The 13,455-nt window shown below is 37.9% G+C and overlaps 1 protein-coding gene across 5 annotated transcripts in view; it reads right to left on the bottom strand.

The window, feature by feature from the left end:
• The window catches only part of GTF2E1 (general transcription factor IIE subunit 1), a 36,105-nt gene that overhangs the window by 9,421 nt on the left and 13,229 nt on the right, over positions 1-13,455 (bottom strand). For all 5 annotated transcript variants that reach the window (XM_019448494.2, XM_019448488.2, XM_019448491.2 and 2 more), the window contains exon 3: positions 3,350-3,551. In XM_019448494.2, the coding sequence (XP_019304039.1) occupies positions 3,350-3,551 (202 nt within the window). The remainder of the gene's footprint in view (positions 1-3,349; positions 3,552-13,455) is intronic.

Genomic DNA, 13,455 nt, shown 5'->3' with positions numbered 1-13,455 from the left:
TATTAGCAGGAGATTACTTTTAAAAAGTCTTTGTTTTCAGTACTTCATTGTAGAAACTAAATATTGGTTTTACTCCAGTTTGAAGCAGGAAGTATTTGACCACAAGTTAAACCAATTTTTAAATTTGGAAAAAAATGTTTAAAAGGTATTTTTAACCAGGGAGAATTGACACTACAGATTTTTATCTCTACCTTCACCACAGTTACAGACAAATCTAAATTATCAGCAAATGTGACACTAAAGAAAACCCAGATGAGACAGGTAGGTTCACCTCTTCTGCATATTTAAATTTCATCTATGGAAAAAATGTACACATTCTACTTAAAGATGACAAAAGTGACAATTCAGTTTTGAATCTTTTTACATTATCTAAGAAATTTTAGAACTTTCAAGACATATAACTCACTCGGGTGAGGGAGGACTATTATTTCAAACTAAAATTTTAAAGATCTTCAAGGTGACTGTTAGGTAACAGATGACAAAAAAAGAGATTACTGAAAAGAATTCCACTTAAGAAAGACAGAAAGACTTTAAATATCACCAATGGGTTGACTTGCTAAAGGGCTGTAACCGTCCATCAGCTCTTAGGTTAAGTCTACCCACAGCCCTTCACAGGGGCCTTCGGTTTTCTAACATGGGGATAAGCTAGAATTTAGTTGGTTACAGATCAGTAACCAAACTAAATTAAGTCTTTTTTTTTTTTTAATCAATGAATTACTATCATCTCTGAGCGCTCATGCCACTCTACTGATGTTTCTTTTCTTATGCCTAAGGCAAAACAGCTATTACAGAACCGTTATCCTCCAAAACAGATCCTACAGTACAGAAATGCTAAATCCATACCCCTTTCAAGATGTCATATCTAGGCAGTGGAGTTTGTCAAATGCATGGTGAGGCCATCTCCACCAGGGTAACACCTTTTAACCTAGTTCCAATGGTCCTTCTCCTGACCACATGGAAACAACTGGACTTAGTTCTGGCTGGCAGTTCCAGATATCCCATTCTATCTCTCTTGCCTGCCCCCATTTCTGCCTTTCTTCTCTAGTGACCAACCTGTTGGAGAGCCTTTCCTGATCATTTATTTCCTTTATTTCCTGATCCTTCTTCATCCCTGAAGTAACCATCATTCCTAAGGAGAAACCAGGTGACTAGATACAGAGCTGCTGTTGGGCCTCTAGCATCACTGTACCACTAAGATTTGTCTCTGGTATGGAGTGAGGGATATCTAAATAAATGTCCTGGAATGGAGGTGAATTGCAGTAGGAGGGGAATATTAGAGGCATGATGTCAGTGGTGGTGGTGAAAGAATGCTATTGTAGTGGGAAAGCATCTTCATAAACAGGAAAATAACTGTACTCAGAGGAGGAAGCACAAGAATAATCTGCAGATAGAATTACATTATGTAGAAAACAATTAGAGAATGTTGAGGTATATTTCAACATGAAATAACCCACAGGCTTAGAAAATTATGCTTTTGCAAAATCAATTTGCCTCATAGGCTTCTACATCAGAGTTACAGTATTAGAGAAGTCAACAGAAAAAGATATACAAAATAAATACTTGATAAGAGACCAAAGACCAGTAACAAAAATTTAAGGCTATCTGTGATGTGGATGATACTAGTTGCCTACCAATTGTGGTTTCTCTCTTTGCTTATTGGTCTTATTCAAATACAGATGGCTGTTTGCTCCAAAGGACTCAGGGGCCTTCCCCAGCCCTAGGAGGTAAACCTTAACTAGTCTAAATACCAATCATGTGATCTCACTACCTTTGTCAGATTCTGGTTTAGAAATATACATATAAATAATTCTGGCTAGTGAGATGTTAGGATAGAGTAGGATGAAGGTTGTCCTCTGGGAAAGCCTTCTTCAATCTTAAATTAGGACACCAGGAAGAAACAGTCTCTCTTTCTACATTTGGACATTTTCTTCTACATGTGATACCCGTAAAGACACAGCCATCTTAGGCTAGCTCCCCTCATGGTTCCATGAGGACAACCAATAGGCCGAGTACAGCAGAGTATAAACATAGATCCTTGAGGATATAACTGAGCTGTGAAATTAATTGAACTGTACTACCTTCTGTACTACCAGAAGTGGTCACACTAGACAGATTTTTCTTACTGTTCAAGCTACTTTTTGTTTGGTTTTCCATAATCACAGGTAAAGGCATCCTAACTGATCCATGATGCCAGACTAGAAAATTAGTAACAACATATAAATACTAAAGTTTCCATACAATTGGATTGTTTTTTAACGATCCAAAAGAAACTCAATTTGCTCAGGACTCCAGAACTGGCTTTTCTATAACATTAGCACCAGAGCATATAAAATACTGAGAGCACTCCTGAACAGCATACAGTTATAATTGCTACGCAAGGGTATAAACTCTTAAGCCCTTAGGTGGACACTAGAAAGAAGAAAGAAATGTGGTAGAGTAGGAAAACACCCCCTAACTCCAATTCACATTTATGATTTTCTTATAAGAATATAAACCACTTTCTGTAGTATGCCAAAACTAAGGTTGCTTCTGTAATTCAAACATTAAGGCATACTAATAAAAACAGGGAGCCACAGTAAAAAGTATTAACACATTAAAAAGAAGGTATTATCTCATATGTTACACCTACTATACTTTACTTTCAAAGAAGTTGCATTGAAAACTAAGGAAGGCAAGAAATGTATGGTTAAAATGCTTCAAAGAAAAAAAAAAGCTGGGGCACCTGGGTGGCTCAGTCGGTTAAGCATCCGACTTCAGCTTAGGTCATGATCTCATGGTTCGTGGGTTCGAGCCCCACATTGGGCTCTGTGCTGATAGCTCAGAGCCTGGAGCCTGCTTCAGATTCTGTGTCTCCCTTGCTCTCTGCCCCTCCCCTTCTCGTGCTCTGTGTGTGTCTCTCTCTCAAAAATAAATAAATATTTTAAAAAGTTAAAAAAAAAAAAGAAAAAGAAAAGAAAAAACAAATGCTGTATTCTTTAAAGAACTTCATCCTTCAGAACTTGGCTAGGAAAATTCAAATATCCCCAAGAGGCACCACCAATTTAGGATTAGCTAACAACTGGCTGAGTTGCAGCAGGTCAAAGCCGAGTGAATAGCTGAAGTCAAACTTGACTATTTAAAGATTTTGCCTAAGGCCCACACTGCTCTGCATTCAGTACAAACAACTTTCATCACGGTCACAATAAGACAAATGTGGTAGAGCTGAGAATCTATGTTAACGCGTCTTAATGCGTCTTTAGTCTCCTGGGTAGATTACTTACTCACTTCTGCTCCCCAAAGTACAGGTGGTTAAAACAAGGGCAAACTTATAAGTGTTCTTCATAAGAGCACAGGGCCTACATTCACTCACCTTTGTTTTAAGGCTGGTATTTCTGTGGGTTCTGGCTCAAGTATTTCATAGGCTAAGTTCACATCCTCTGTTTCCCGAAGCAAAGCATAAATGGGCTCAATTTGTTCATTAAATCTTGCCAAAAGTGTGCGTGCATCTTTTTTGGGCATTGCTGATTCATCTTCTTCTACCTCTGTATGGCAAAAAGTACAGCGGAAAGTTCCTACAGAGAAAACAAAAGTCTCAGGTCAGGCAAGATAAATTCTCAAGACTAGCCTTTAGCAAACAGTTTATACCTCCATCCCCCTCTAGCATGTTATTATTAAAACCTTCAAATACAGAGAAGTTGAAAGAATCTTATAGTGAACATCCCCGTGCCCACTGAGATTCTACAATCAACATTTATCATGTATCTTTCCATCTATATTTTTAAAATCCATTTTAAAGTAATTTCACCTTTAAATGCAGCACAGCAAAGTTTTTAATCATATTTCTAACATGTTTACACTTATTTTAACTTAAAACCAAAATCTTTACAACTGACCACTGAAACCTGCACCCTTCTCCAACAGCCTTCCTTTTGCACATTACAAATTGGGGCCTGCATTATGAGGAAAGCCAGGTAAATATCTAAAGCCAAGTCTCTAGGCATTCTGTACATTGTCAGAGGCTATTTCTTCAAACTTACTAACCATTTATATCTAACAAATTTAACTTATCCCTTTCCAAATTAAAGTTCAAGCAGTCTTTATTTTTCTTATTTCTATATCCCTCACATTGAACTTGTAACTAAATTAGTAGTAATTCCTTAGAATTCCTTAGAACATCTCAGATTTTTCATTTCTGCTGTCATTTCACTAATCTAGGCCCCCACTACTCAGCCTGAAATAGCTGCCTTGATCTGGTCTTTGGCCCCCCCACCCCCACCCCCACGTTCTTGGCTCTCCCAACTCCAAGAACTTTTGTCCTATGCCACCACTTTTGTCCTCTCATCCCCCTGCTCTTCTTAAAGCCTATCCAGTGTCTGAATTTCTGAAGTCCACAGCATCCAATCTAAATTTCTCATCCTAATACTCAAACCCTGTATAATTTGACCCCAAAACATCAAACCCCAACCACAGTCCTTGACCTGCCAAGTAAATTCAAACACTTGAAAGATGATACCCTAGACATTAATATTTATTTTATTTGTATAGTGCTTTCTGTATATAAAATGCTTCGTGTACACTTTTTGATCTTATACTAATTCTCTAAAGTGATATCAGAACTGAGGTTCTGAGGAGTTTTGCAACTGGTCTGAAGTCACACAGCCAATAAAAGTAGTTACAGCAGCTGTTGTATATACCTTGTACTTACTAAATTATTGCCAACACTGTAAGGCTAGTGTAATTATTGCCCATTTAAATCTAAAATTCAGAGATTCTAAGGCGTTAAGTAACTCACTCAAGATCAGACAACTACTAATTGTGTGTAGGGGGCAGGATTCAAACCCAAACTATTATGCTGAAACTTATACTCTTACACTACATAACAGTCCACACCACTAATCCCACTTGGATCTCCAGTTTGGTTCTTATTCCCAAAGCCAGAGATATGCATCCTTCATTTCTAACCCAATTTACTTGAGGGATTAAGAGAGATCACCTATGTCCTTAGTGCCTGGTGCACAGTAAGTACACAAACATTTAGTTTTAAAAAGCTCTGTATGTGATTGATACATAACCCCCTCCAACCCCTCTTTTCCTGGTAAGGAATAAGTAAACTAGGCATCTCTGCCTCAACATAACACTAGATCCTACTGACATATTTCAAGTAGAATAAGTTTCTTTGCTGCTCCTCACACACAAACAGCCAATATCATGTAAATTCTTTGTTCACATACCCTGTCTAAAATACTCTTCATCCATCTTCCTACTGCCAAAATGGTACCCGATCTTTTACATCTATTCCAAATAAATGAGAAAGAGAAACAAAAGCAGCTCCTCACAGCTGGGACGTGGCCTAGCACTCATAGCTAGGTTGTGATATTTTTCTGTCAAACAGAATCTCACAGATCACCAACATCAGACAAGGTCTTCTGTGTCCATGATGGGAGTGAGGCAAAACCAAGCCTGTCTGAGTCTGAGTCTGTCTGAGTACAGACAAAAGCAAGGTCTCTGTACAACCATAAAAAAATCCCACTAACATGAATGAATGCTTCTTTACCAATTACACTTCTAGCTTCACCCTGTCCTCTTCTCCTAGAAAAGATTTCTTAAGACACCCAATCACAGGAGAATTATCCCTACTCTTTAACAGCACCCAAAGCAAAGCAAACCCCCACCATTTCCCTAATCCTCCCCAAATTACCTAACAAAAACCCAAATTCTCTAAGTCTGTCCAGCTTGGTCTTACTGAGACACCCCAAGGTTCCTCATGATGTATGGGTTCCCTTGCTACAGAAAGCATCAATAAACCCAACTTTGTTTACCTATGGGTGTGCACCTGATGGTCTTTGACTAATGGACACCAGAATAAAGACTCTAGCTTAAGTAACTAGACAAGGATACTATTTACCAATTAAAGAAAGAGAGAAAGAACAGGTTTTTTTTTGCTTTGTAGGGAAAAGATTAAAAGTTGCTTTTTATATCTGAATCCATATATACCAATGGCCACCAAAATGGATATGTTAGAACCCAACTTATAATAACTGCTTAGAGCTCAAGAATGGGGGTTGGAAATTCTGACAGGAGAATCAACAACGTGGAGGTAACTAAAGCCATTAAGCAGACCTGAGTAGCCAAAAAGGGTAATAGGAGGGAGCAGCATAGAAAGTCAAGGTATAAACCCAAGGAAAGAAGAAGCCTTGAGACAAATGGTACAACCAGAGGGACAGGACAGTGTTTCAAGGAGGAAATGGTATGGTGTTAATTTTTCAAGATCAACAAGAATAGAAAACCAGCTTTTACATTTAGTAACAAAGGATAATGAGTAACCTTAGCTAGAGAGGTTTTAGTTGGTATGCTCTCTTATTCTCTGACTATTCCTGGCTGCCTCAGCCTCTTCTCTTCAACGGAAATATAAATATAAACTATGTGAAAGTGAAAAATCATTTAAGTGAGGTCTAAAATCAGCTCTCAAATTCTTGAATTAAAAAAAAAAAAGAAAACCACACTCAGGGCACCTGGGTGGCTCAGTTGGTTGGGTGCCCCACTTCAGCTCAGGTCATGATCTTGCAGTCTGTGAGTTCAAGCCCCACATTGGGGTCTGTGCTGACAGCTCAGAGCCTGGAGCCTGCTTTGGATTCTGTTGTCTCCCTCTCTCTCTGCCCCTCCTCCGCTCACACTCTGTCTCTCTCAAAAATAAATAAACATTTAAAACAAAAGTTAAGGGGAAAAAACACACTGAAGTAGGACTTCCATCACTGTTGAAAGACTGGCACTTACAGAGACCACCACTGAGAACTAGAGAATACTGCAGAAAAATTATCTAATTCAGTAGCTTTCAAAAATACTTTTAAAGGAAAAAATCCCCTTCCATAAGTCAAGAAGTACCTAACAGATAAACCTAAAAGCAAGTGCTCTGGTGGCGCAGAAAGACATTTAAGACAAATGGGAACACTATAAATCCTCTCAATGTATGTCTTCAAAGCATCACTACCCAGCCTCCTCAATGTCTTGCACCAGACACTTTGTTTACTCTGCTGGGAATGTTTTCCCTCCACATAGTCAAATGGCTAGTCTCCTAACTTAACTTCAGTTCTTTACTTAAACGTCACCTCAGTGAGGCCTTCCTTAGCCAACTGTATCTAACATTTCACCACTGCCCTATCCTTTTTTTTTTTTTATTGTTTTTCTCTTTTTAATGTTTATTTTTGAGAGAGAGAGAGAGAGAGAGAGACAGAGAGACAGAGAGAGAGGGAAACACAGAATCCGAAGCAGGCTCCAGGCTCTGAGCTGTCAGCCCAGAGCCCGATGCAGGGCTCAAACTCACAAACCACAAGATCATGACCTGAGCTGAAGTCGGATGCTTAACCAACTGAGCCACCCAGGCGCCCCATGCCCTATCCTTTTTTTCCCCTTAACATTTGTCACCATCCAACACATATTATTTATCTAGTTTATTAGATTATTTATCATTAAAATTATCATGTTACAACCAGTTTTTAAAAAAATCCTCACAAATATCCCATTTCTTTTGAAGACAGCATATATATTCCAAACTTCAGCTTTAAGTAAACAAATCAACACGCTTGTCAGTGTAGCTCCTCCATATAAAATAGCAATGCTTTTATTTGGGGAAAAGAGAAAGAAAAAAAGATTACGGTTATAGAATATAATTTCAGAATAACAGTCTTTTAACCCCCCTAAATGGGGGGAAAGAGAAGATAGTATGTAGCCATAAGGAATTCTAGCCTCATCCAGGTAAGTTTCCAGAGCCAGGCTTAATTGAAACCAAGATTTAACAAGAGTTATTTACAGCAGGGCTATTTTGCAGTTCTGAAAAGAGTGGCTTTTATATTACTGTCGAGAACTGTGGAAGATCTGAGATTTTTACCCTACTTGTAAGCTACCAAGTTACCCTGTGGTTTCATGGATGCTGGAGAAAGACATAAGACTTCTAGGTCAGAAACAAAGAACTTTATTACTCATGGCAATAGCAATAGCCAGTGTCAGCTTTTGTGCCAATTCCCTGAGCCCCAATTCCCACTGGGTGACGCAAAGAGGGCCAGGTGACAACTGTACAGGCAGTGGGTTATGTTACAGGAGACTCGGAAGTTCCTGAACTATTTTATATTGGGCAAAAACATGCCTGTCCTCTGCTCTAGAGGGTGATGCTATATTTATTATCTTGGACACTAAGAAAGCATGGTGTGGAGAAAGACTCTATTTTTATTATTCTGAACAATAAGCAAACTTACCCTTGCTAAGGAGAGAAGCAATATATATTCCAAGGCTGCTCACTATATAAACATCCATGGAAAAGATAGTCCCAAAAAAAGGCGGTTGGTACCTCTGCTTGGAAGACATGCATATCGTGACAAAATCATGAAGTACTGTTTCCCAACAATTATCATGTCTGAAAACATTACAAGAGGAAGAGTTGGCCTGACATCTTGAGTCCTATGTTTACCACAAAAACACAGTTGTAAACAAGAACCAGCCTGTCAAAAGCCAGGTCTGGCATCCAAGAAGAAAAATAAGAAATTCTGTATTTTATGGGAAAAGACTTAAGACTACTTTAACATACCAGCAGCATTTTTATAAATTTCAGGACACATTAAAAAATGCAAATCAACTTTCCAAAAATCAGAGGCGGCAGTGGAGGAGGTTCGTGGGGGGTTACTTAGTACACTTAGTAGAAGGGTATTTCTGAGTGGGTGGTGGTAAACACACATTGACACAAAATCTACCCTCAAGAAGCTTAAAGTTTAGTAGAGATGAAAGATATCTGGAGATAAACATCTGGGATCAGTGTGAAAATAAAGCACATTAAGTGTCCGGGAGTTCAAAGAACTATGACTTCTGGCTGAGAGCACAATGGAAGGTGGACCGTTTAAGGTAGAATTTACAAGAAAAGCAATTGTTACAGAGATCAAGGGAAGGGGAGGAGAACAGGACATTCTAGATCATAAGAGAATCAGGTAGTTGAAAATAATACTTAACTGTAGTTTCAGTATAGTTAGGAATAGAGGTAATAAGAAGAATGGTAAAAAACAGAATTAACAAGATAAACTAGGGTGGTCATAGTGAATCTTAAACGTCAAGCTTCATTATGACTTTATTCTTGAGTAATAGGAAAGTGATCAAAAGATTTTGGGAAAGAACATGAGATCGTCAAAACTAACATTTATAAATATTGATCTGTCTTAGTGGCTTGAGATGGTCTTCCAACAAGCAGCCAGTTCTTAACTGTTAACATAAAAATTATTTTTAAATAATAATTATTTTCAAATAATACCCAGGCTCTGCCAAGAGATCCTGACTCAATAGGTCTGGAGTGTGCTCGGGAATATAAATTTTAAGAGTTCCACAAGGAATTTTAACACATACTCCTGGTGGAGAGCTGCTGTTAAATAATCAATATGATAAATACCCAACTCTTCTTGTAACTGGACCACTCTGCACTATGTAGTGTGCACAGAAGGTACTACTTAAGCGTGAGAGAAGAAACAAGTTGAAACTCAGAGCTCTGCACCACCTTTCCTTTCAAGACCAAGGCAAAAATTGGCAACAGCAAACCAAGCTACATAAGAGGGAACATGCAAGCAAGATTTAAGAATGTGGCAAGAGGGTGAAATGAGTCCTCAAAGACTCTTAGGCAAAGCATGATAAATGATGGGATTAGGAGAAAAATAAGAGTTCAGTGATAACACATTTGATCATCTACTCTTGGAAACCACAAAAGAACAAAGACAACTATTCACAAATATTCCCATGTGTTCATCACAGCCAAGTCTGTGACAATAGTATTATCCAAATAGAACATATAAGGGAATAAAGACTCAGAGTCTCAAGTTTACCAGGTCATAACTTAAAAATAAAAATCACTCAGCTTGGATTCAAATATAAATCTCTGACTCAAAAAACTAAATGTACTTCACCATCCTGAATTACGTGTCCCTTTCCCTACCTTCTATTATCCCCGCTGGCTACAATTTAGCAAACTTCCTCCAGGTACATACATAGGCTCTAATTTCTTAAAATACAAAACAGAAGGAGAGAAGATTTGTAACAAATAATTTATTTAACAAACATTAAGTGCCTATCACATACTAAGCACTTACTCAGCTGAGTCTTTTTTCTTCTTCTTTTTTCTTTTTTTTAATGTTTATTTTTGAGAGAGACAGAGCGCGAGCAGGGGTGGGCAGAGACAGCCCTAGACACAGAATTAGAGCCCAGAGCCCCATTCGGGGCTTGAACTCACGAGCAGTGAGATCATGACCAGAGCTGAAGTCAGACACTTAGCCAGACTGAACCACCCAGGTGCCCCTACTCAGCTGAGTCTTAATGCATCAGCTTCACCAAAGAATCAAAACACATCCAGTTGTAGATAACTAATAGGAATCAAAAGTAGGGAGGAAAAAGGTCTTTTACAAATAGATATTTCAAAACTATATTTTAGGGTTGTCTATTTTGTAGTACATGAATGACTCAATTCTATGACTCAGGGCTCTTCTAATGAAGTTATCACCCCAAAATGAGAAAAGAAATGGAGACCTAACTGGGCATGAGAGGGAGGAGGAGGAAGAAGGGAAAGAAGTGGTTTATATCATTTTAACTTTCTCCCAAAATAACAAAATGTAAAAACAAATATGAATTGAGGGCAGGGGAAAGGGTTAGGGAGGGGAGAGAAGGGCTGGGAACAAAAAGAAAAAAAAAAACAAACAATAAAGTTCAACAAAATTCAAACAACGTTTTTCTTTTGCTCAACACAGGAGAAAATTTATTATGCTGGCCAACGTCTTCCACTTAACTGCTTCCAACACATTACTCATTTTAGCAAACATCATACTTATTTTAATTATGTGAGTATTCAACTAAGGGTACAGTAAATACAAATAAAACCAAAGTGAAAAAAATGTTTATCTTCCTTAGTCTGAAAAAAAGAAAATGTTTTGGAAATGTATCATAATTGAGGAAAAGGGCAGAAGATATGAGTCAACTCCCTAAACAATTAGACATTATTTAGGATTATGTTTTTTCCTTCTTCATTCTGGTATACATCATCAGTTTAATGCCCAGAATTTACTGTCAAAGATTTGCCATAGTATTAATTGCAACTGGAATATTATTCAGCCATTTTTCTATTAAAAATTTTTTTTGAAGTCCAATTGTTTTGATATAGCACAGGTGCTACAGTACTAAAGCAGGAGTCATGTTGCAGCCCTCAAGGGGCTAGTCATGTTGCAAGTCATGTTGCAAATCCTCAAGACTAGCCAAGGAAACAGAAATCAGGTAGGTATCTGCTGTGCACAGCCCTCACAACACAGCCCTCACCCCAGCACAGTGGGACTGATGTCCAAAAGATTTCCTACCTTTTGGCCTTCCTAAGTCTTAGGAAGCTGCTTTTGTAGAGCTCACATTCTAGTGAGGAATTAGTCAAGACAAAAAAAAATAATAAATAACATGAGGTGTTGATAAGTATAATAAAGAAAAAGCAAGAAAAGAGGATAAAGATAAAGGAGGGCAATGGAAAGGGGTATGCTCTATTACATATGAAACTTGAGGAAGGCCCCTCTGATACAGCAAGTGAGATGAGGTTTGAAACATGTAATGGAGCCAGCCAGTCATGCAGATATTTGGCAAGAGAAAATAGCATGAAAAAGGCAAGTAAGTTGTGTTAAGGACTGTGACTTTTCTGAATGAGGGGAGAAGCCTTTGGAGGGTTGTGAACAGAAGAGTGATAGAGTCTAATATGCTTTTTAAGAAGGGTCGCTGACTACTATGACAATCAGTCCAAATGGGCAGCAAGAATGAAAGCAAGAAGACTAAGAATGGTGCGAAATCTAAGCAAGAGATAATGGCTAAGATAACTTTTCTGGACAATCCTGTGAAAAAACTAAATAAACTCCTTCCTCACTCAAAAAACTTCCAGGAAAAAACAAAATAAAATAAGGGGCAATTAACAGTTCCATGTTAAAACCAAGTAACTAGTGAGATAAAGAGGAAACTACAAAACTTCAAGACATATCACTAACATATGGGATTAATTCTACCACAATGTAAGAGTCCAACCACCATATACCTTAGGAAGCATATTTGGGCAGTTTCCCTTCCCACTGAATATTTTATGGATTAAGTATGCATGGGGAAAGGGAGTGAACTGGAAGCTTGGGAAAATAAAACTGACAAAAAATGTAAATATTATTCTCCATTATGCCATAAAGTGTTTCTGAAGATAGCATAAACAAAGCATATTTTCTACATGAACACTACTATAACCAATAGTTTCAATTCTTAACCAAGGGCTTTCAAATTAACCCAAAGTGACCAACATTATCCTCTAAAAGAAATGATAAAACCCTAGCCTCTATATACTTTAAAATATCAACTATTCGGGGCACCTGGGTGGCTCAGTCAGTGGAACGTCCAACTTAGGTTCAGGTCATGAACTCACGGTTCGTGAGTTCGAGTCCCCATGTCAGGCTCTGTGCTGACAGCTCGGAGCCTGGAGCCTGCTTCGGATTCTGTGTCTCCCTCTCTCTCTGCCCCTCCCCAACTTGCGTTCTGTCTGTCTCTCTCTCTCAAAAATAAATAAACATTAAAAAAAAATTCGTTTTAAATATCAACTATTCTCCAAACCAAAGGGTGCTCTGAAATTAGAGTTGAGAAGTTTCTCAACCATATATGGTATAGAAAAGACTGAACTTACCATTTTCCACATGTTAAAAAAAAAGGCCTAGAATGATTATAGGATTCACCCAAGCTAATAATTACTAACATAACCCAAGACTAGAACTCAAGACTCTGGAATCCTAAAACATTGTCATTTCACTGTTTTATAGCCATTGCTTAAAGAAACTAAACAAAACTTATGAAAATGACATGGCAACTGAACACACTAATTTTGCAAAAGGACCCAATGTAATAAGTATCTTAAAAAACCCTGACAATACTATCAGAAGTTGACCAATATTTATTAACCATAAGCTGTTAAAATGACAACATACTTAATCACTTAAAAAAAAAAAAAAGAATCACTTTGCTTTCTTACATTTCAAAAGGGGTTGAGGCAGTCAGGTGGGGTTGGGGTGTGAGGGAGAACTGGAAGGGTAACCACAAAACAAGTTGTTAACACAATGAAAGGTGGTGTGAGTGGGGACTGGGTTGAGTGGAAGCGCACAGAGTGGAAAACCTAGATGTGCCATTTTATTTGACATATTTTTCTACTATTTGGATCCTTAATATGTTTACATTAACATATTAGTTATGTATTTTTAGAAGGAAACAAATGTTATTTTTAATCCTCCAAAACACTCAACTCCCTCTTAACTAATATGCAAAAGTCACACACTCTTGGGTTATTCTTTGAAAGCATCAAGTCCTTTGTTATAACTTTTATAACTCAAAATATTCAGAGGCAAATGCATTAAAATGCTAGTCTCAAAAATCACCTTTTATTCTAATTTCTAAACTTTATTTCAT

The sequence above is a fragment of the Panthera pardus genome, unplaced genomic scaffold (genome assembly GCF_024362965.1).
Source record: "Panthera pardus isolate Hobbes unplaced genomic scaffold, ASM2436296v1 HiC_scaffold_16, whole genome shotgun sequence".
NCBI lineage: Eukaryota > Metazoa > Chordata > Mammalia > Carnivora > Felidae > Panthera > Panthera pardus.
Note: the sequence above shows the minus strand (reverse complement) of the source record. Positions and strands in the feature narration are given on the sequence as shown.